The following is a 19,548-nucleotide window of genomic DNA, read 5'->3' as shown; positions in this document are numbered from 1 at the left end:
ACACCAGTTAAAAGTTACTTACAGTAACTAAGTACTGAGAGCTCTAAAAAATTAACTACATCTGCAAGCATTTAGGGATTGAAGAGATGACTACAAACATTATACTGGCTAACAAACTGAGACGCCCAGATCTGTTCATAATTAGGTTTATGCCACATAAACCTGTTCTAAAACATAGTTTGAGTATTACACTAAATGTCATAAAAACACTTGTCTTTCTCCCTGAAATGTCTTCACTTTAGGTGTGATTGGTTTCTGTGAAGTCCCATAATCAATTCCTGTTGAGAAGCCAGTTGTTTTATGTGACAGCTGAATATAATAAATACAAACACAATTCATACAAAAATACCAGACAAAGCTTGCATTGCATTCAATACAAAATAGTTGTGGTTTAATCTTTTGGGAACAAAAAATGGCAACAACTAAGTGTCACTTCTCATAACCGGCAATATCTACAGGAAAGAAACAACAACGGTTCCTTCTATCAATTATCATTTTCCACCAGGTTAAAACTGATAACTTCAAATGTATTTTTCATGTGGTTTGCCTTGGTGTGCATTTTTTCACATTCTGTCTATTCTGAACATTAAAACGTGTTCATTTCAATTTCATTTCCCCTCAGTCTTCATGCCTGCAAAGAAAACACCTGTCCGCTTTTTTTGTTTTTCAATTTCACGGTTCGAAATGCTTTTTGTTTACACAGCTTCAAAAACACTAGTGTCTGTACAAATTCCTATGAAAAAAATAGAAATGACAGTTCTGAGGGAAAAAAAAAAACAAATCCATCATAAAAGAACATTAACATGCCCGATTGAATCCTAATGTTATCTTGAAAGCATTTTCGCCTCCATTTGTTGTCTCCTGGTTGGTTTGTCCGATGACACCTTGGATTTTATTTTTCTCTCAAGGGCTACAAAGACGGATCCACACACAAAATATAATTTCCCCAAGAATGACATCCAGTTGTGCGTTGCTATTTTCTGGATCCTCTCTATGCTGTTTTTTTATTTAAAAAATGAAAACGGACGCAGATGAAGCAGAGTTCTATACGGGAGTACGTGTGTTGTTTCTGTCACTTGCTGATAAATCTTCTTAAAGGGTACTTGTTCTTAGTGGTCCAGCTGGGTCTTTAGTCCATGAAGCTTGCTTCAATGTGTGCTTGCCTACAGTATTTCTACTTTACTGCTGGTAAGGGTTGACGAGGGGTGACCTGTGACTTTAGTGCAATGTTTTCCCAACTTTCTTTGGGAGAATTAATGATGAGTTTGTCCCATATCTGCTTTTTTGACTAGCCCTTGGTTGTCTTTCTCAGGGTGGGGGGGGGACTTCTAGTTTGTGTCTAACAGGCCCACTTCTTCTTCTTCTTCTTCTTCAGTCCCTCACGTGTCCATTAGTTTGGGGGCTTCTCCGATTGCTCTACTCCAAACACTAAGAACGGAGCAAAAAGAAGCCCTATGATAAAATAGACAGTAAAGACTTAATTTATCTGCACTTGTCCTTTAAACCTCCAAATTTCCAGACAGTTGGCTCTTTTTGAGTTGTCGTGTCCAGTCCTTCCTCCCGAACGGATTCCAAAGTAGGAACTACCAGGATGTCGAGGGATTTATCTTTCACACACGGAAAAGAGCACAATGTCAGACCTCACTAAGCCAGAGCCGAGGAGAAAAGGGGGAGGGGTGTTGTGGTTTTTTTTGTAAACAACAAACATCCACTTCACAAGCCCACCTGCCCCGCTCTTCCACCTCCTCTTCCTCCTCCTTCGTCTTCCCTCCATCTTTAGAAGAGACTAAATACAGCAGGTTTGGATGGGGCAGAAGGGGGAGATTCAGGGGGGAGGCTGTAGGTAGTGTAGTAGGTAACAGCAAGGGGATAGGTTGTCCCTGTGTGAGGGGGGATCTGTGTGTCTTTGTATGTATATGCATGTGTGTGTGTATGCATGAGTGTAGACGTCTTGCTGTTAAGATTGTTTGAGGCGCTTGCGCGGGGGTCCGAGGAAAGGGCACTGGGCTGAAGCCAGGGAGCGGTACGCTTCGGCCACCAGGTGTGGATGAGACGCCACCATGGACTTCCAACCTGCTGTCTCCATCACCTCAGCAGCATGGCTGGAGGACGGAAACAAAAACAAATTTTAATTTAGGGAAAATTGATTGATAGAAATAAATATATAGGACTGCATCTACATTCATTATCGATTAATCTGAAGATTCTTTTCTTGATTACCATATTGGCCATATATATTTCTTTCTAGAAATTACGTTAGAAAAAAGTAGGAGTCGTCTTATATTCGAGGACTACACAATCACGTGTTCACAAGATCAGACCATTTTTTAATGGAGAGAGCATTGGCGTACCACCAGCTCCTACAGAGAATCTTCAAGTTCACATGAACCTCTATTATTTATCATGTGACATGTCGGAGGGGAATCACTAACATAAGACAAAGAAAAGCAGCAAATCCTCACAATTGAAAAGCTGGAACTAGAGAATTTGGGGCATTTTTGTTTGAAAAATGACTTGATCAGTCTTCATAATTGGTGCTGATTCTATCAATCAACTAACGGATTAATCGACTGACTGTTTCAGATCTATAAATATAAATGATGAATCATTTGCAGTTGTGGGAGGGTAATATAATCTGAAGGAATATGTGCGAGCTGAACATCAGTACAGACACACGTTCAGAGTTATTAGCACACATTCATCTGAGTCAACAGATGAGGTGACAGCAGATAGTGAGGAGTCAGGTTGCCCTGATCCTTCTGAAAAGCCTCGACAGGGTTTAATAATATCAGACAGACCACTCCATGAGGGGACATGTGAAATTAAATAATTAACTGTGACACCAGGGGATGAGGCGAGAGGGTGGGACTCAGTCCTGGGAAACGTCAGTAACGATGCCGAGATAAAGAAGACATGGACACAACAACAGAGAAAAACTGTTCAGTGACGTCTTGAGGATTCGGTGAGTCTGTGAAAAGGTCCTGGAGACCTGATTATAACTGATGACGTGTGGACTCACTAGTTGATGAAGTCGACAGCCTGTGTTTTGAGCTGGTCGGCGCTGTGCAGGTCAGCCAGGATGAGGATCTCAGCAGCATTTTCCACAGACAGACTTGTGCACAACGCGTCCTCGCACATGACCTTCAGTCTCTCCAGAGCATACTGACAGAGAGAGGACACAAGATCAGCACACACGTCGGTCTTCATCAGTATTCATGTGCTGTGACAGGCAAACATCAGTTTAGCGTTCAAAATGACTGTGAAACGTCAGTCTTTGATGTCCCACCTCTAACGAAGACCATCCAAAATGAAACTGTGTTTCAAAGTCAGTCTCTCATTCGGTGTCATAGAGGTGTGAGATCAGTGTGAAATCATCAAACTGTTTCTTGAAATCCCGATGGCTTACTGGGCTAATTGGTTGAGTGGCTACTGTGCACTTAATCCATCTTATTACCTTTAGCTGTGGGAATATCTGAAAGCTCACAGTGTATGCTGCCAACAAAATAATACACAACTCTCATCACATTAAAGACTAAGACAGCAATATTAAAGGGCGGGTCCATCTGCGACGTATATACTCCCTCATTCTGCAATGTAAAATTACTATTTTTGTGAATGTAGTCTGGTGGCTTTGAAGAGAGTGATATATCGGCTTCAGTTCCCCCCTCAAAAAGAGCTGTCTGACGGCGAGGTAAAGCGGCTGTGGACGGGAGCAGCAGAAAAAAGTATTTTAGCCACCTAAAGAAATCAATATCAGTTTAAGTGTACGCAGGCCTTTCCAACAGGGAACTGAAGCCATTATATCGCTGTCTTCAAAGCCACCAGACTCCATTCACAAAGACAGTAATTTTACCTCGCAGAACACAGAAGTTGCTGGTCTACCGCTGCATCGATCGGTTAGTTTGTTTGTGTTATTGTGTGACTTTCGGATCCGAACTTAAGTGGCGACCACACAGCAGTAGTGAGTACTGAGTTACTGTATGTAACGTTAATACACTGATTATAAGGATTTATATATATTGTACGTGTAGCAGCGTCGTCATGCAGAAACCTGCGTCAGGTCAAGTGGGAAAAAGTTTTTAGAGGGCTTGCTGAGAAAAAAATCGCATTTTGACAATAAAAAAAATAATACTTTGACCAAAATTTGAATATTCGGATTTGAACACATAAGGAACATCACTGGGAAGCTACAGAAAGATATAATAACCTAAAATAATGGACACGCCCTTTAAGATCTGTAGTAAAGTATGGTGCTGACTGCAGTATTAACGACATTGACACCATAAAATCAGTAGAATTAAAACACCCAGAGTCAAACAGCCTAAATCAACAGATTCTATCTATCAAGTGACATTGTCTCAATATAGTTGAATTGTTATATTACTTTGTCAGCTGCAGCCAGCAAGTCATCAGCCATCTTGTCCAGGTTGGGAGCCTTGTCTGTGTAAATGAAGCACATCATCTCTTTGAAAACCTCCGGCTCCACATCGTTGATCTCCACACGGTTCTGACAGAAACAGACAAGGAATAAGGACGTTAGATTCAAGCACTTCACCATGACATGAGCCTCAACTACAGTATGTATGATACCTGCCAATTATCTCATCAAGTTTTTACATTATGCCATAAATACAACAGTTATTTGTAATGCTGATGTTTAGGAAATGTAGAGTATGCAGTATTATATTAGGGTATATAAGAAAGAACATATCTATGGGGCTGTAAATCTCAACACAGTTGTTGAAGTCAATTCATGCTGTTTATTTAAATAGAATAATAAGTTATTATATAATGACTACTTTAAGGACTACAAATTAAATACTCTTGCAACATTAAACCAAACACTAGTAACCACACCAAGTTAAACTACTTGATTGATGCTTCTGGTTTAAAAGTATCAAATTCAAGTATATGCACTTAAAGTAACCCTGCAGCAAAAGACAGTTCTCAATTTAATTGGAATTTGATAAGACAGGATTCCCTGTAATTGCGAGACAAATAAACACAAAAATGCAAAATACTTGCCTGCGAATATTTCGTCATTTATATATATATATTATATATATTATATATATTTATATATATTTATATATATATATATATATATATATATTTATATATATATATATATATATATATATATATATATATATATATATATATATATATATATATATTTATATATATATATATATATATTTATATATATTTATATATATATATATATATTTATATATATTTATATATATATATATATATATATATATATATATATATATATATATATATATATATATATATATATATATTTATATATATATATATATTATTTCATCAAAACTATTCATACTGGCAGCGATGGCAGAGGACCAACTACCTGGATCCTATTGCCCCAGAGCAGCATCGTCTGGCAGTCTGTCTGAGGTAAATTGTTGTATAGCCTAAACTACTGTCAGCTATTTTAGTTTCCTTTTAGTGAAATGCTCTGAGTGAATTTGCATCTGGCAAAGAGTTACGCAGTATATATGTCTCAGGCTTTTACTGTGAAAGGTAAGAATGGAAGGAGGGGATCTGGTCTGGGCTGCCTTTGTCAAGGTTGTAATGGAGTAATAAAGTTTGCCGTCTTGGTTCAGACTATGGAGCCTCTGTGTCGTTGTACACTGTAGTGTATTTGTATGTTCCGCACAATATGATTGGTTGATGCCTTTATTCACGGTGCGAAAGCTCAGAAAAAACAGTCTTGTTCTGGAAAAATATATTGTGCGTTCTGTGTGAAAGTACTGATGACAAAAACAACAGTTTGAAAAAATATATTGACGTGTGAATTAAGTGTATAGGGTTTGTGCTCATTCTAAGCTAATGAAACACGATTCTTAGTTTCAGGTGATTATACACTAATGAAACCATAGTTATGAATATTATATTCCATTTCTGCCAACAAATCCCTCACAATGCTCTATTGCTTTTCAGACAAAATCTACTCTACATTTTAAATATTTTAATGAGAATGAAGCGTCTTAATCTTTCAAAAGGTTTGCAACATAAAATCTAAAATGGCCTTGGTTTAAAAAAAAAAAAAAAAAAAAAAACTGGGCAGCTTCTCCTGCAATTTCATTTCTTACAGTCACATGTGCGCAGATGGAAAAAAAGCAATTCTCTGCTTCTGCAGCCTTGTCAGTGAAGGATGAATCCTGACCCCCAAGTACGGCAGGACAATTTCATTTCAGGTGCGCTATCATTCAGTTTCGCCAAACAGCTCTGTGCTGCAGCCGTTTGACAGCACACAATCCTTCACTCACTTTAACCCCTCAACACAGCCGGGGAAAAAACCTGAGCAGCTGAGCCACGGAGTAACAAAACAAATTTATTCCTAGAAATCAAAAAAGCTTTGGGACCGTGGGCTCACCTTTTTGCTCTCTTCCATCTCGTGCTCAAACATGGCGCTGAATACAGGGGAACGTGCTGAAAGCAGTGATATGGAGAGATGTTAGGACAAAATGTTAATGTATGAGTAATTGTGGGATCAAGCAACAGTCAGAGGGCAAACACACACACACTCACACACACAGTCGAGCATTTGTTTAAACTGGAGGAACAAAGAAAATACGTGGGGTGTGTCTGACTCGTGTCTGTACCTGCCAGGATGGCTTTGTGGGCCTGAAACTCCTGTCCAGCCACACACAGGGAGCAGTCTGTGAAGCGCGAGTTCTCCCACAGGCCCCCCAGCTCATCTGCTAGCCGGCAGTCAGGCACCTTCACCATGTTCATGGTGTTCTGCCCGGATATGTTGACCGAGTCCTGCACCACACTCACCTGAGGAAGGGACAATTAAATGAAATGCAATACTCCAAAACTGAATTGTAAATGAGAAAAGGTGCAAGGACAAGGCAGTGTACCTCGCAGAAGAGCGTGAGCTTGTCGTCAGGTAGAAGACCGTTGGCCTCATCTAGGAGGAAGTCTCTTCGGATGAACTTTTTAAAGCCCCAGTCTTTCCCCTGGACAAAGCGATACGCTCTCTGGCTTTCTGCAGACAGCCGGGACACACACAAGTCACAAAAAATGTAAGTATAGGTAAAGGTGTGATTTTAAAAACATCTAGAAACTCTTTCATGGTCTCTGTTGCAGTTAAAGGTTGACTCACCCATGGCTTTGGTCTCCTCTCCCTTGGCGTTGAGGATGGAGAATTTGAACTTGGCGCGCACCTCGGCCTTCGGACAGCTGACCAGCAGCAGGTAGAGAGACAGGTAGTCTTTGCTCTCCTCATCCAGGCCTTTAGGATTAACTCGCAAACACCTGATGGTGGTGGAGGGTGCAACAGTTAAGATCTCTAGTAAAAGGGATGGGAGGTAATAATCTATTCATTAATTATTACTGGTGGAAATCACTCCTGATGAGACTACTATTCATGCTTTTGTTTGCTATGGTACAATTTTAATTATAAAAATGACTTTATTAGATGCCATTAAGACCAATGCAGGAAGAGATTACTTATTTTTATTATGGTTGGATACATCTCTGTGTCAGTGACATTCAAACACTTTTCCCTCTGGAAACCAATTCTAATTATATGAACATGTTCTGCTGTGAAATGTTATTTTAGGATTAGAGACATTATGTCCTGTATGAATCTAGAGAAAATCCGTTATACTACCCGAGTAACAGAGGGTACATTTTACAAGATGTGGCTCCACCTCTTGACATTTTTTGAGAAACCCACTACAGTATCTCCAAGTAGCTATTTTTTATTTTATATATATAATTATTATTATCAGTAGTATTTTATTTATTTATTTATTTATTTATTTTTCTATCCTATTTATCAATTTACTATTACCTTTATCTCTCGACTTTCTGTTACTATTAAGGTGTATTGTAGATATTTCCTCTGCATTGTTGTCTATAATTTTAACTTTATTTATCCATAATTTAGAATATATTTTCTGAAGTCGGCTGTGGTCGCTTGTGTGTTTGTTCTTTGTGTGAGTAGATGGATGTGTTCTGAGTGTTGTTGGGCAAAACTAAATATTTTCACTGTACAGTTACTGTTTGATTCATTATTGAGCATCAAGAAAAAAAAGTCTGACCATTGAAAGAAAGAAATGTTATTTTGTAAACGTTAGGGCTGTCAAATTTAACGCGATAATAACGCCTTAAAGCAAATTGTTTTATAACGCCACTAATTACTTTAACGCATTAATGAAATTGATTTTCCAGGGGTTGTAGCAGGCTCAGTTTTTGAAGCTGGAGTGAAGATACTGGTATCCTAAGAAACTAGAAAACCAAAGGAATCCATTGGTACCAACCATGTCATACAAGCTTGTAACGAAGGAGGCTAAATAACGCTCCAAACTTACGCTATGTGAATGAAAATGGGTTCTCTGGGTACCCACGAGTCTCCCCTTTACAGACATGTCCACTTTATGATAATCACATGCAGTTTGGGGCAAGTCATAGTCAAGTCAGCACACTGACACACTGACAGCTGTTGTTGCCTGTTGGGCTGCAGTTTGCCATGTTATGATTTGAGCATATTTTTTATGCTAAATGCAGTACCTGTGAGGGTTTCTGGACAATATTTTTCATTGTTTTGTGTTGTTACCTGATTTCCAATAATAAATATATATATATATATATATATATATACATTTGCATAAAGCAGCATATTTGCCCACTCCCATGTTGATAAGAGTATTAAATACTTGACAAATCTCCCTTTAAGGGACATTTTGAACAGATAAAAAATGTGCAATTCATTTGTGATTAGTTGTGATTAATCATGGACAACCGTGCGATTAATCGTGATTAAATATTTTAATCGCTTGACAGCCCTAATAATAACCTCAACGGACAGAATGCAAGTACTAACAGTCAGTAATCAGACAGAGTGGGACTTTCTAGATGTTTCTCAACTGTCCACTTCCTGTCCACTGCAGTAAGACAATACTAGATATTAGAATATAATGAAACGGAGCAGCTCTCTCTCCCACCCACCATTTCAGCTTGTCATTGGCCCCAGAAGAGAAGGTGGAGCTCTTGATGACCTCGCCCATCTCCTCACGACAGAAGCTGAAGTTGTTGATGGTCCACATGTAAGAGAACTTCACCACTTTGATCTGGCAAAGGACAAGATGTTCAGTGTGAGCTGATTTATTTGAGATTAAAGATAACAGTGTTGGTGGTCATTTTACCTGTGTGTAACACCAGCTCTCGGCCACGGGCCCGCTGGACATTTCCGCAGGGGGAGGGGGACTCGGGACTCTTGACATTGCCAGCGTGACAGAAGATGTCGGGGGCAAGAGGGTGAGGAGAAGGAATCCGTCACTTCCACTCGTCAATGTTCAGTCCTGACGTCCATCTGCATCAGTACACGCCAGATGGAAGCAGTATGCCCCCTAGAAACAGACAAAATGGGTGTGATGATTAGTTAATCAGACTAGAATTTAAATCCTTGAAAATCCTGTTTAGCCTGAAACACATTTCACTTCTAACATAGAGGAAGGCAATCACAGAAAACCATTTTCAAAAAAGCTCATTGTGATGCAACACACAGGCACTGGGTCTTTCATTAATCCAGTTAAGATTCAATATCATTTAATTCATGCAGCCCCGCTGCCTGCTATTGAGGTTTGTGGTGTTGTGGCTAGATGAATTGTCCCTGACCCATTGGGGGACAGCAGGAGATCGATGGCCCATACCTGTTCTAAAGATCAATAGCCGCTGCAATTGCAATTAAGTCTCCAAAATGAACTGTAAATAAACAAGCTGCCTCCAAGGACTGTGGTGGGGGATGGAGCCACTGGCCAAATCCAAGGTTCCCAAATTACCTTCAAGTCACACAGTCACAGGAAGGCTCTGCAGATTTCTGACGCACACTTCTCTCCTCTAGATACACACAAACTCTAACAAACTTCAACAGCAAGTGCACATACTGCATGTTGGTTATTCAGTCCTGAGGCCTGCCTCTTTGTGACCATCTAATGCCACAAAATATCCAATGTACTATATAAAATTCTGACTTTTATCTTCTTCTCTTAGATACAGAGTTCCTTTGGATGGAAATTATAGGAGATGCCATGACGCCGTGAAATGTAACTATCAAGAAATGTAAAACTAAACCTTGAAAACACAGCGCTATAGCTACAGTATTTTAACAGTTTATAAATGGCAACAATAAACTGTATTGAACTACAAGAGTTGACAAGAAAACAACATTAAAATCACACTAATCATTGCAGCTTTGTGACCGACATTTTAATCTACTGGAACCAAGAAATCTCCCACAAATGTGAAATCTTCATATTAAAAGGATAAGACTTGTGATATATTATGAATACACACCGATCAGCCATAACATTAGGACAGCCAGGGCACCCTGACCGGGCTGCGGCTACGCAGCCCTATACGCAACAAACTGTGATGCACTGTGTGTTCTGACACCTTTCGATCGGAACCGGCATTAACTTTTTCAGCAATTTGAGCTACAGTAGCTCTTCTATTGGATCGGACAACACGGGCCAGCCTTCGCTCCCCACGTGCATCAATGAGCCTTAGCCCTGTCGCCGGTTCTCCGGTTCTCCTTCCTTGGACCACTTTTGGTAGGTCCTGACCACTGCAGACCGGGAACATCCCACAAGAGCTGCAGTTTTGGAGATGCTCTGACCCAGTCGTCTAGCCATCATTATTTGGCCCTTGTTAAAGTCGCTCACATCCTTACGCATGCCCATTTTTTCTGCTTCCAACACAAAGTTCAAAATGTTCACTTGCTGTCTAATATATCCCCCCCACTGCCAGGTGCCATTGTAACGAGGTAGTCAATGTTATTCACCTTCACCTGTCAGTGGTCTTAATGTTATGGCTGATCGGTGTATATCTATATTTCTGTTATTGTCATCAAAACACCAAAACAAACAATGTCTTGCCTGTATAGCTAAGGACTGATATAGCTGATATGAGGGAGTCGTACACAGTCCTGCTGCCGTAAATATTCGCTAGATCATCACAGTGTATTAATCCAGTGTTTCTCAAACTTATTTCCTGATGACAAACCATCGTGACCCAATTTACAAAAGGCCCTATCTATAAACTGTGAGAAGAGCGAATCGGTGTGTAAATGAAGGTTGCTGACCATTTCACTGCCATTTCTTAGACTCTTGAATAGATAAACCAGCCATTTCAAATATACATGTATATATGCATTTGATAAATCACAACTTAATTTCATTCATGTTATTGAAAACACACATGTTAAATACTTTAGAAATGAGACCAAATAAATGCATTTAGGCAGTGTTAAGAGGCTCTCGCTTTTTTCCCCCTCTCATCAGTAAAACAAACACAATGTGCGCTAGCCTTTCATATTAGATTGCACTTGACAAATGATGGAGCATGAAGACATAACACCATGAAAATGGTACATCTGGTTTGCTATAAAAAAATATATATTATTAAACCCATATTAGCAGCATGAACAGACATCATTTTCCCAGACACATACAGGAAAATAATTCCCAATATAGCACTTGAGAGGAGCTGACATGGTTTCAGTAGCAGTAAGATAAAACTAGTGGTTTGCCTCAGATACATTAAAGTCAGTGTCAATACTTAATTATGTGATAAAGGTATTATATTGTCCTCTTTTCTACACCTTTTGTGGCGGATAAGGACACATTACCCAGCACTGGACACCATCTTGACACAATGCCAGATTCATAAGCCTTTTTCATCTTGCTGCAAGGTCAGCGGCTGAACAATTCACAATGTTTTTCACTCCTATATAATACTAGTCCGTTTCTTTCTTGGCCCTCATACTGTTAATCTGTGGCCAATTCTTTTTCCACTGTTCAATATCTTTTTTTCTATTTCACCACCAGTATTTTTCTATTTCGCCATTCCTCTAACCCTTCATCCGTCTCTACCTTCCTCTCACACCCAGAGCCTTTAATGTCTTCATCCATAAATTCAATTTGGGTCAAAATGCAGCGTAACAAATAGTGACGGCTGGGAGCTGAGCTCTCTGCTCCTGATGATTACACTGAATGGAGGTGATACATTGACAGTGATGCTGCTCAGAGGCCGTGTGAACTGAAACATCTGAACAGACTTTAAACTGAATGCATGACACATTTTACAACAGACTTTAACTGACATTAGCGGCATAACGATATGAACTAATGTTTTCTTCACCCTTGAGATAAACATTTTTCAACACTACAGCAAACTTACAGCCTCCACAAATCACATTTTATTTGATTGTCAGAATTCTGAGTGTGTCATAAAATCGGTCGTTTTGGGCAAGTTGAGAATTCTTAATTATGATTACAAATTTGAGTTTCAGAGACTTTGTTTCCTGCATTCTGGTGGCTTTAAAAGAGTGAAAATAACAAAATAAACTAATATTCATTCTTTATTTATTTTTGCTGCTGCTTGAGCAGTTCTTTCTCTTAGTACTCTCCATTTCTCTCTCCTTCTCTCACTCACTGAAGGTCCTTTAAGACACAACGCGACAACGGCACCACTGCGCTCTGAAACAAGTTATTTCTAACGGCTTGCGCCGCGCCACGGTGGCTTTTCGGTGGCTTTTCGGTGGCTTTTCGGTGCATCGAGCAGAGCCCAGCTTTGGGCGCTGCGGCGAGCGCTGCTTAAACATGAGCTCAAACTGCGCTGTGTCGTGAGCGTAGAATGCTCTCTTCCGCCGGGAAATTACAGTTGGTTTCACTCTATTGTCGTCCGGGTGGAAACAGTAGGGATTATACACAATGTTCAGTTCCAGAAACAGGCTAAAGATAACCAAAAGGAAAAAAATTTAAAATTTGCTGTCAATCGGGAGAAATACTGGAGAATTGTGACCCCGGGAGGAACCAGGAGAGGGCAATGAAATCAGGAGGGTTGGCAAGTACTGTTGTGTTACCACCAACACAAAACAATCCATATCTGAAGCTTGGTTAAGCCCAGTTTCAAGGCTGTCTATAAAAAAATCCAATGAATGGAGACCCACCAATCTTCTTGATTCTTTAACAGTAGCAGCTGGTAAGATGGACAGAGACGAAGGTAAAGGGAGGGGGTACGGGGAAAGAAAATGAAAAGTAAAGCGATAGAGAAGCCAAATGGAAAAACAGGTGGCGAATGAAATATGGGCCACTGTCTGTGGAACCATTCCAAGAGATAAATTGCCACAAAATTGTGGTTAGATGGAGACAAAAGGAAATCAAAAAGAGGTATGAGAGAGAAATCAAATACAGATTCTTGGACAGATGATGAAGACGCACGCTGCACTGAAACAGTCCCAACACGCAACAGCTTCAACCTCAACTGCCCATGGACTGGGATGTGAACTACACACAGATTTCTGAACAGGTAGGTAGTGAAATAGCCGAACACGTGTCAGCCATAGATCGTTATATTAAAATCCTGCATAATCTGCAATAGCTCAGCGGCCAACTCCGGGTCTGAGAAGTGAAGCAAAGTGCCTTAAACTTGCATTCTTTCTAATAGCCAGCAGGGGGAGACTCCTACGGTTGCAAAAACAAGTCTGTTTGTATAGAAGTCTATGAGAAAATGAACCTACTTCTCACTTGATTTATTACTTCAGTAAACATTGTAAACATGAGTTTCCTACATCCACTTCTTATATACAGTCTATGCAATAGCAATTCAAAGTATTTACATTCAGTAATTATCTTTCTATATTGAAGTTTTTATTGGTAGTGGCAGAGTCCACCATTCCCGGACTATATTCAGATTGCCTACCAAAGCATGGCAGATTCTCAAGAAAACTATACATGTATGTAATCCAGTGCAATTTATTACACTGATAACAGCCTCACTGTTTACCGCTCACTTTCTTTACAATGTGTCAGTGCAATATTAAGTCACTGCTAATGCAAACTGAGCATCTCTAGGGCTGCAAATAATGATTATTTTCATTATCGAGTAATCTGCCGACTATTTTCTAGATTAACAGATTGATCGTTTGGTCTATAAAATGTCAGAAAATAGTGAAAAATGTCCATCCCAGTTTCTCAAAGTCCAAAGAGATGTCTTTAAATGTCTTGTTTTGTCAAACCAAAACCCAAAGATATTCAGTTATATGATATAACACAATGAAAAGCAGGGAATCTCCATATTTGAGAGGCTGAAAACAGGATGTTCTGCCATTTTTGTATGAAAAAGGAAAGATGAATTAATTATCAAAATAGTTGCCGGTTATTTTTCTGTCGATCGACTAATTTGATTAGTCGACTAATCATTGCAGCTCGTAACATTTCTACTGCTGCTGCTTCACATTTAAAGCATTCAACAAAAGCAGCAGGAAACGCTAAGAAATTGTTCATCAAAAATGCATCTACAAAACAAGACGATGGTCATTTTCGTCATTTTCTAACGGCGTATCAGCTTCAATTTTTGCAAGTGAGTAATAGAACAAGAAGGAGCAGCCACAGTGAACTGTAGGCTACACACCTCTAACTCCTCAGCCGGGTAACCAAATCAACCAGGAATGAAATCTTAAAGGTTACAACTTTAAGTTTTTCTCTCCTTTCGCATGACTTGCAATTGGTAACAACCTACAACGACCAAACTCTGGAAGATCGATCAAAGTCACTTCAGTTTCCAAAAACAAAACACAAACTACCACCAGCACAGGTCAAAGGAAGCATGATAAATTCTCGTCAGCAGAACTTTCACCAGACAATCTGTACACTTATTATCACCAATATACAGTACATTGATTATCTGTGTTTTATTTAAATGCTAAGGGCTGTAAACTAAATCCACCAAAAATCTATTCAAAATCTAGGAGATGGTAGAAGAAAGGTAAACAATCTATGAACTGTTCGATCATCGCAATCTTAGTGAGAAGTAGCCTCATTGAATTAAAATGTATGAATGTATATCTGTAGAGATATGATACATGAGGTGGCAGTTATGGCCACAATACTTTTTTTCTTGACATTTCACTCCTCCGACTGGAAAAAAAAAAAAAGAAATCAATCTCTGCTCTAAATTAAAGACTGGAGGTATGGAGGCATTTCAGACGGCAACTTCCACGGGGGATGAAAAAATTGCAACCCTTGTCGAAGTGTCAGTGAACACAATGTCTATTTCCAAAGCTTTGGTCTTTGAGGACTGCAGTAAGCCACAGACAAACCTTAAAACTATAATTGGTACAGGGACTGGGGATCGATTGCACAGCGCACGTTGGGCCTCTGTGGGACTGATTTCATATTCTGCCCTTGGTCATGGGTGCTCCTCCTTCCCTAAAAACTCAATCTCAGAGAGGTATGAACTATTGATTTTGCTACAGCGATCAGCTTGCCTCGCTCTCATCCCCGACTTTGTGCAGACCCACAATTACATTGAAGGGGATTTGAGCGGGCAAAAAAAGCATTAGCACCCAGGCTTCTCCTCCTCCCTGTACTTCCTCACTAAAACCCTCCTCACTTCGCCAGGCACGGGAGGTTAAAGGGAGGAGGGACCTCAATGCATATCTAATGTCTCCAGTCACCTGGCTCACAACTTACCAACAGCTACACTTGACTGTTGATCTCTAAGGGCAAACACTCCAGGTTCAGTTATTAAAGCTTTAAAAAAAGGGGGGGGTATCTGACATCTTAGTAGCAGTGGAACTACACTAATACTATTTTTCAATTTGTTTAATGTGAGCTTTATCATGAATCAGGGGTTTTGCTTTTCTCGGAAGTTGCAACAGGAAATTATCCTTAGGAAAGACAACTGTCATCATGAATAATAAACTCACAAAAATATTGTAATTTCTGGGGCAGAAATTCTTAGTCGACTAACGTCATAAGAAATCAAGAAAAAATTGGGAGTGCTGCACTGTGTCAAGAAACTCTGTGTTGTTAATGTTAACGTGAGAAAATAGGTGCTCTTCAAGGATGGGGCAAGTAATCAAATAACAATAAAAAAACAGTGGCTGCCCAGCACTCTGATTGTTAACAATTGCCACTTTAAATCTTGTGTTCACCAGAGATGTGCTCATAAATTAAGTAACATTCTGCCTACTGCAGGTTTAAGCCATCGTTTTCCAAATTACACTTCTTCTTTTACACTGTGGACAAAAGGCGCAGAAGCAGTGGATTTTACTTTGAGTCATCATGACACCAAAGGAGAGCTCAGCTAAACTGAGTTAAGTGTGCTCAGTATATCTGGAAGGCAAAGAGATAGACTCAGGGAAAACATAGATTGAGGACCATTTTAAATCTGCTGCATGGCAGCACTTTGACTTTCAATATTAGGCAAAAAAATATAGCAAAAAGACAAGTAGAGACTGCGAGTACAGCAAGATAAGCCAAGCCTCGCCTCAAAGGTTACATTTGTGGTCAATCACAAATCATTACGATATGATGTTATCACTTATAACACCACAAACTAAACATTTTGTATTAAGTTGAATTAACCCTTCTCCAAGACATCCTAATCTTCATAAAGATACTAATGTTACTGTGCTCACCACCAGCATGACATATGTTTGTGAAGGTTCTCAGTCATCCAGGTCATGGTATCCGAGGAAAGGTTAGATCAGCAGCAACTGGACTTGGTTTAGGTTCTTGAAGACGTTTCACTTCTCATCCGAAAAGTGTCTTCAGTTCTGGCTCAATTCCTGGGTTCCCCTACCATTCAGCCAGAACTGAAGAAGCTTTTCGGATGAGAAGTGAAACATCTTCAAGAACCTAAACCAAGTCCAGTTGCTGCTGATTTAATCTTTCCTCGGATACCAACATGACAGATGCAGAAAATCAACTTTCGGTGAGAAGACATCATAAGTGATATCACTGCTGTGTTTCCCAGTGACTCATTCATACCACATGTACTTCTCAATATTGAGAAGACAGCACTAATCACTCCTTCAGGGTCATACTTAATCTATTTTATCACTTTCTACTCAAACAATTATAAATGATAGCTGCTCAACTCACCGGTTTGTGGGCAGCTTGAGAAAACAAGACCATAACAACAAGGCTTACTTAAACATACTACATTAAATGATCAACTACAGAACATTAAATGATCAACTAAAGATCAACTACAGCACATTAAATGATCAACTAAGGATCAACTACATTACATTACATGATCAACTACAGTATGATCAATTACAGTACATTAAATGATCAACTACAGATCAACTACAGTACATTAAATGATCAACTACAGTACATTAAATGATCAACTACAGTACATTAAATGATCAACTACAGATCAACTACAGTACATTAAATGATCAATTACAGTACATTAAATGATCAACTACAGATCAACTACAGTACATTAAATGATCAACTACAGTACATTAAATGATCAACTAAGGATCAACTACAGTACATTAAATGATCAACTACAGAACATTAAATGATCAACTACAGTATGATCAACTACAGTACATTAAATGATCAACTACAGATCAACTACAGTACATTAAATGATCAACTAAGGATCAACTACAGTACATTAAATGATCAACTAAGGATCAACTACAGTACATTAAATGATCAACTACAGTACATTAAATGATCAACTACAGTATGATCAACTACAGTACATTAAATGATCAACTACAGATCAACTACAGTACATTAAATGATCAACTACAGATCAACTACAGTACATTAAATGATCAACTACAGAACATTAAATGATCAACTACAGTATGATCAACTACAGTACATTAAATGATCAACTACAGATCAACTACAGTACATTAAATGATCAACTACAGTATGATCAACTACAGTACATTAAATGATCAACTACAGTATGATCAACTACAGTACATTAAATGATCAACTACAGTACATTAAATGATCAACTACAGTACATTAAATGATCAACTACAGTACATTGAATGATCAACTACAGAACATTAAATGATCAACTACAGAACATTAAATGATCAACTGCAGTTCATTAAATGATCAACTACAGGACATTAAATGATCAACTACAGGACATTAAATGATCAACAACAGTCCATTAAATGTCCCTATAATGAAAAAGTATGACAGCCCAGGACATGCCTCCACTTGTTCCTCACTCTATTAACCACAAATATGTTGTATGTTTTGTTGGGGGAACATATATTAGATATAATAATAATGTTAAATAACAGTTAGCCATATTCAATGTGTTTCTATTTAGTTAACCTACTAATCTTTTAATAGTAACAGAGGATGCTGTGGAGTGAAACTACCCTCATACTTTACCTGTAGGCGGTGACAGGTAGTTAACGTTAACCTGCTAATACAGATAATCAATGCTATCTTACTCTGAATTGGATCTGTACTTTAACTACACCAGTATGCTCATTCAGGAAAATAAATCCCATACATTGAAGACAAGTTGTGATACATTTAAAACACATATAAATAATCCCAGATAGCACGCCAGCTAACTGATCGAGCTAGCTGAGTTAGCTGAGCCAAACAAAAAGGTCGTTTTGGGGGAATTGTGGTAAAAACTGCGACTAAAATACGACACAGCAGCCTTCGTGGTGTGATTTCAAGTCTTACGTTTATATATTAGTGCTTTCTGTTGTATTTATCGACGCGCTTACCTTTGTGTTGGTTAGATTGTGACGCTAGTTGTCCGGGATCTCCTGTTGTTGTGTTAGCTCGCAGGCTAGAGGCTAGCTGTCTGTGTAAGAGCTGGCAGACATGATGAGTCTCCTGAGGAGCGCCCCCTGCTGTCTGGGAGGAGCAACACAGCCCATTAATAACATGGTATATTATTATATATTCATTTCTTGTCTTCATTGCATTTTGTAATAGGTGAAATTTATTATTTATTTATTAAATTAGTAACTATTTATTATTTATTTGTATTACATTAATAACTATCTATTATTTATTTATTTATTAAATTAATCACTATTCTGTTATGCCATATTGTTCATTCACATGGATGCTGGGGTGAGTATTTAATTTTTTCCACCTTTGAAAACTAATCCAATCTTAATTTAATCAGCAGATTTGCTTTACTTCTTCTTCTTCTTCTTCTTCTTCTTCTTCTTATTTTTCTTCTTTGGTGTTTATTGGTGGTTGTTTATCTTAGAGGTGCATTACAGCCACCTACTGGACTGGAGTGTGGAACAGGAGATTGTGCAGAAACAAAATACAAAATACAAAATAAAATAAAATAAAAAATAAGAAAAATAATAATAAATAAATAATAATAATAATAATAATGAGGAAAACTCTAGATTCATTTAACTAAATCAGTTTCTCTTAAAAACTGAATAATTTCACAGTATATGTTATCTGCTGTATTCCCAAATACATGAAGAACTTTACAGCCCATTCATAAAATTATATATTCATTTCTTGTCTTCCTTGCATTTTTGTAAGAGGTGTAAATTAATAACTATTTGTAGCTCTGTTATGCCATATTGTTCATTCACATGGATGCTGGGGCCAGTATTTAATTTGACCACCATTGAAAACTAATCCAATCTTAATCTTAATCAGCAGACTGGAGGATGTTTTTTTTTTTCAATATTATATTTATTTGGGTTTTTTTTGTTCATTTTGAAACAAC

General features: G+C 38.5%; 1 protein-coding gene across 1 annotated transcript; it reads right to left on the bottom strand.

Annotated features, from left to right (window-relative positions):
• Positions 1–364: 364 nt before the first annotated feature.
• On the bottom strand, positions 365–18,695 carry LOC119479629 (speckle-type POZ protein). Its single transcript, XM_037755429.1, has 10 exons — positions 18,569–18,695; positions 9,189–9,392; positions 8,992–9,113; positions 7,142–7,293; positions 6,897–7,024; positions 6,636–6,813; positions 6,407–6,462; positions 4,385–4,507; positions 3,020–3,162; positions 365–2,102 (listed from the first exon to the last, which is right to left on the bottom strand). The coding sequence occupies exons 2-10, from the start codon at positions 9,264–9,266 to the stop codon at positions 1,958–1,960; spliced, it is 1,125 nt and encodes a 374-aa protein (XP_037611357.1). The 5' UTR covers positions 9,267–9,392; positions 18,569–18,695; the 3' UTR covers positions 365–1,957.
• Positions 18,696–19,548: the final 853 nt, after the last annotated feature.

Source organism: Sebastes umbrosus, chromosome 20 (assembly GCF_015220745.1).
Source record: "Sebastes umbrosus isolate fSebUmb1 chromosome 20, fSebUmb1.pri, whole genome shotgun sequence".
Classification (NCBI taxonomy): domain Eukaryota; kingdom Metazoa; phylum Chordata; class Actinopteri; order Perciformes; family Sebastidae; genus Sebastes; species Sebastes umbrosus.
The sequence above is the reverse complement of the archived record's forward strand: the minus strand, read 5'-3'. Positions and strand labels throughout refer to the sequence as shown.

What these genes read in the sequence shown, in the direction of transcription:
- LOC119479629 (XM_037755429.1), bottom strand. Translation starts at nt 9,266, where the DNA reads ATGTCAAGAGTCCCGAGTCCCCCTCCCCCTGCGGAAATGTCCAGCGGG. An exon ending in GCCAATGACAAGCTGAAATG is followed by an intron (nt 7,294 to 8,991) that starts GTGGGTGGGAGA and finishes CACCACCATCAG; the next exon opens with GTGTTTGCGAGTTAATCCTA. An exon ending in AGATGGAAGAGAGCAAAAAG is followed by an intron (nt 4,508 to 6,406) that starts GTGAGCCCACGG and finishes TGTTTCTGTCAG; the next exon opens with AACCGTGTGGAGATCAACGA.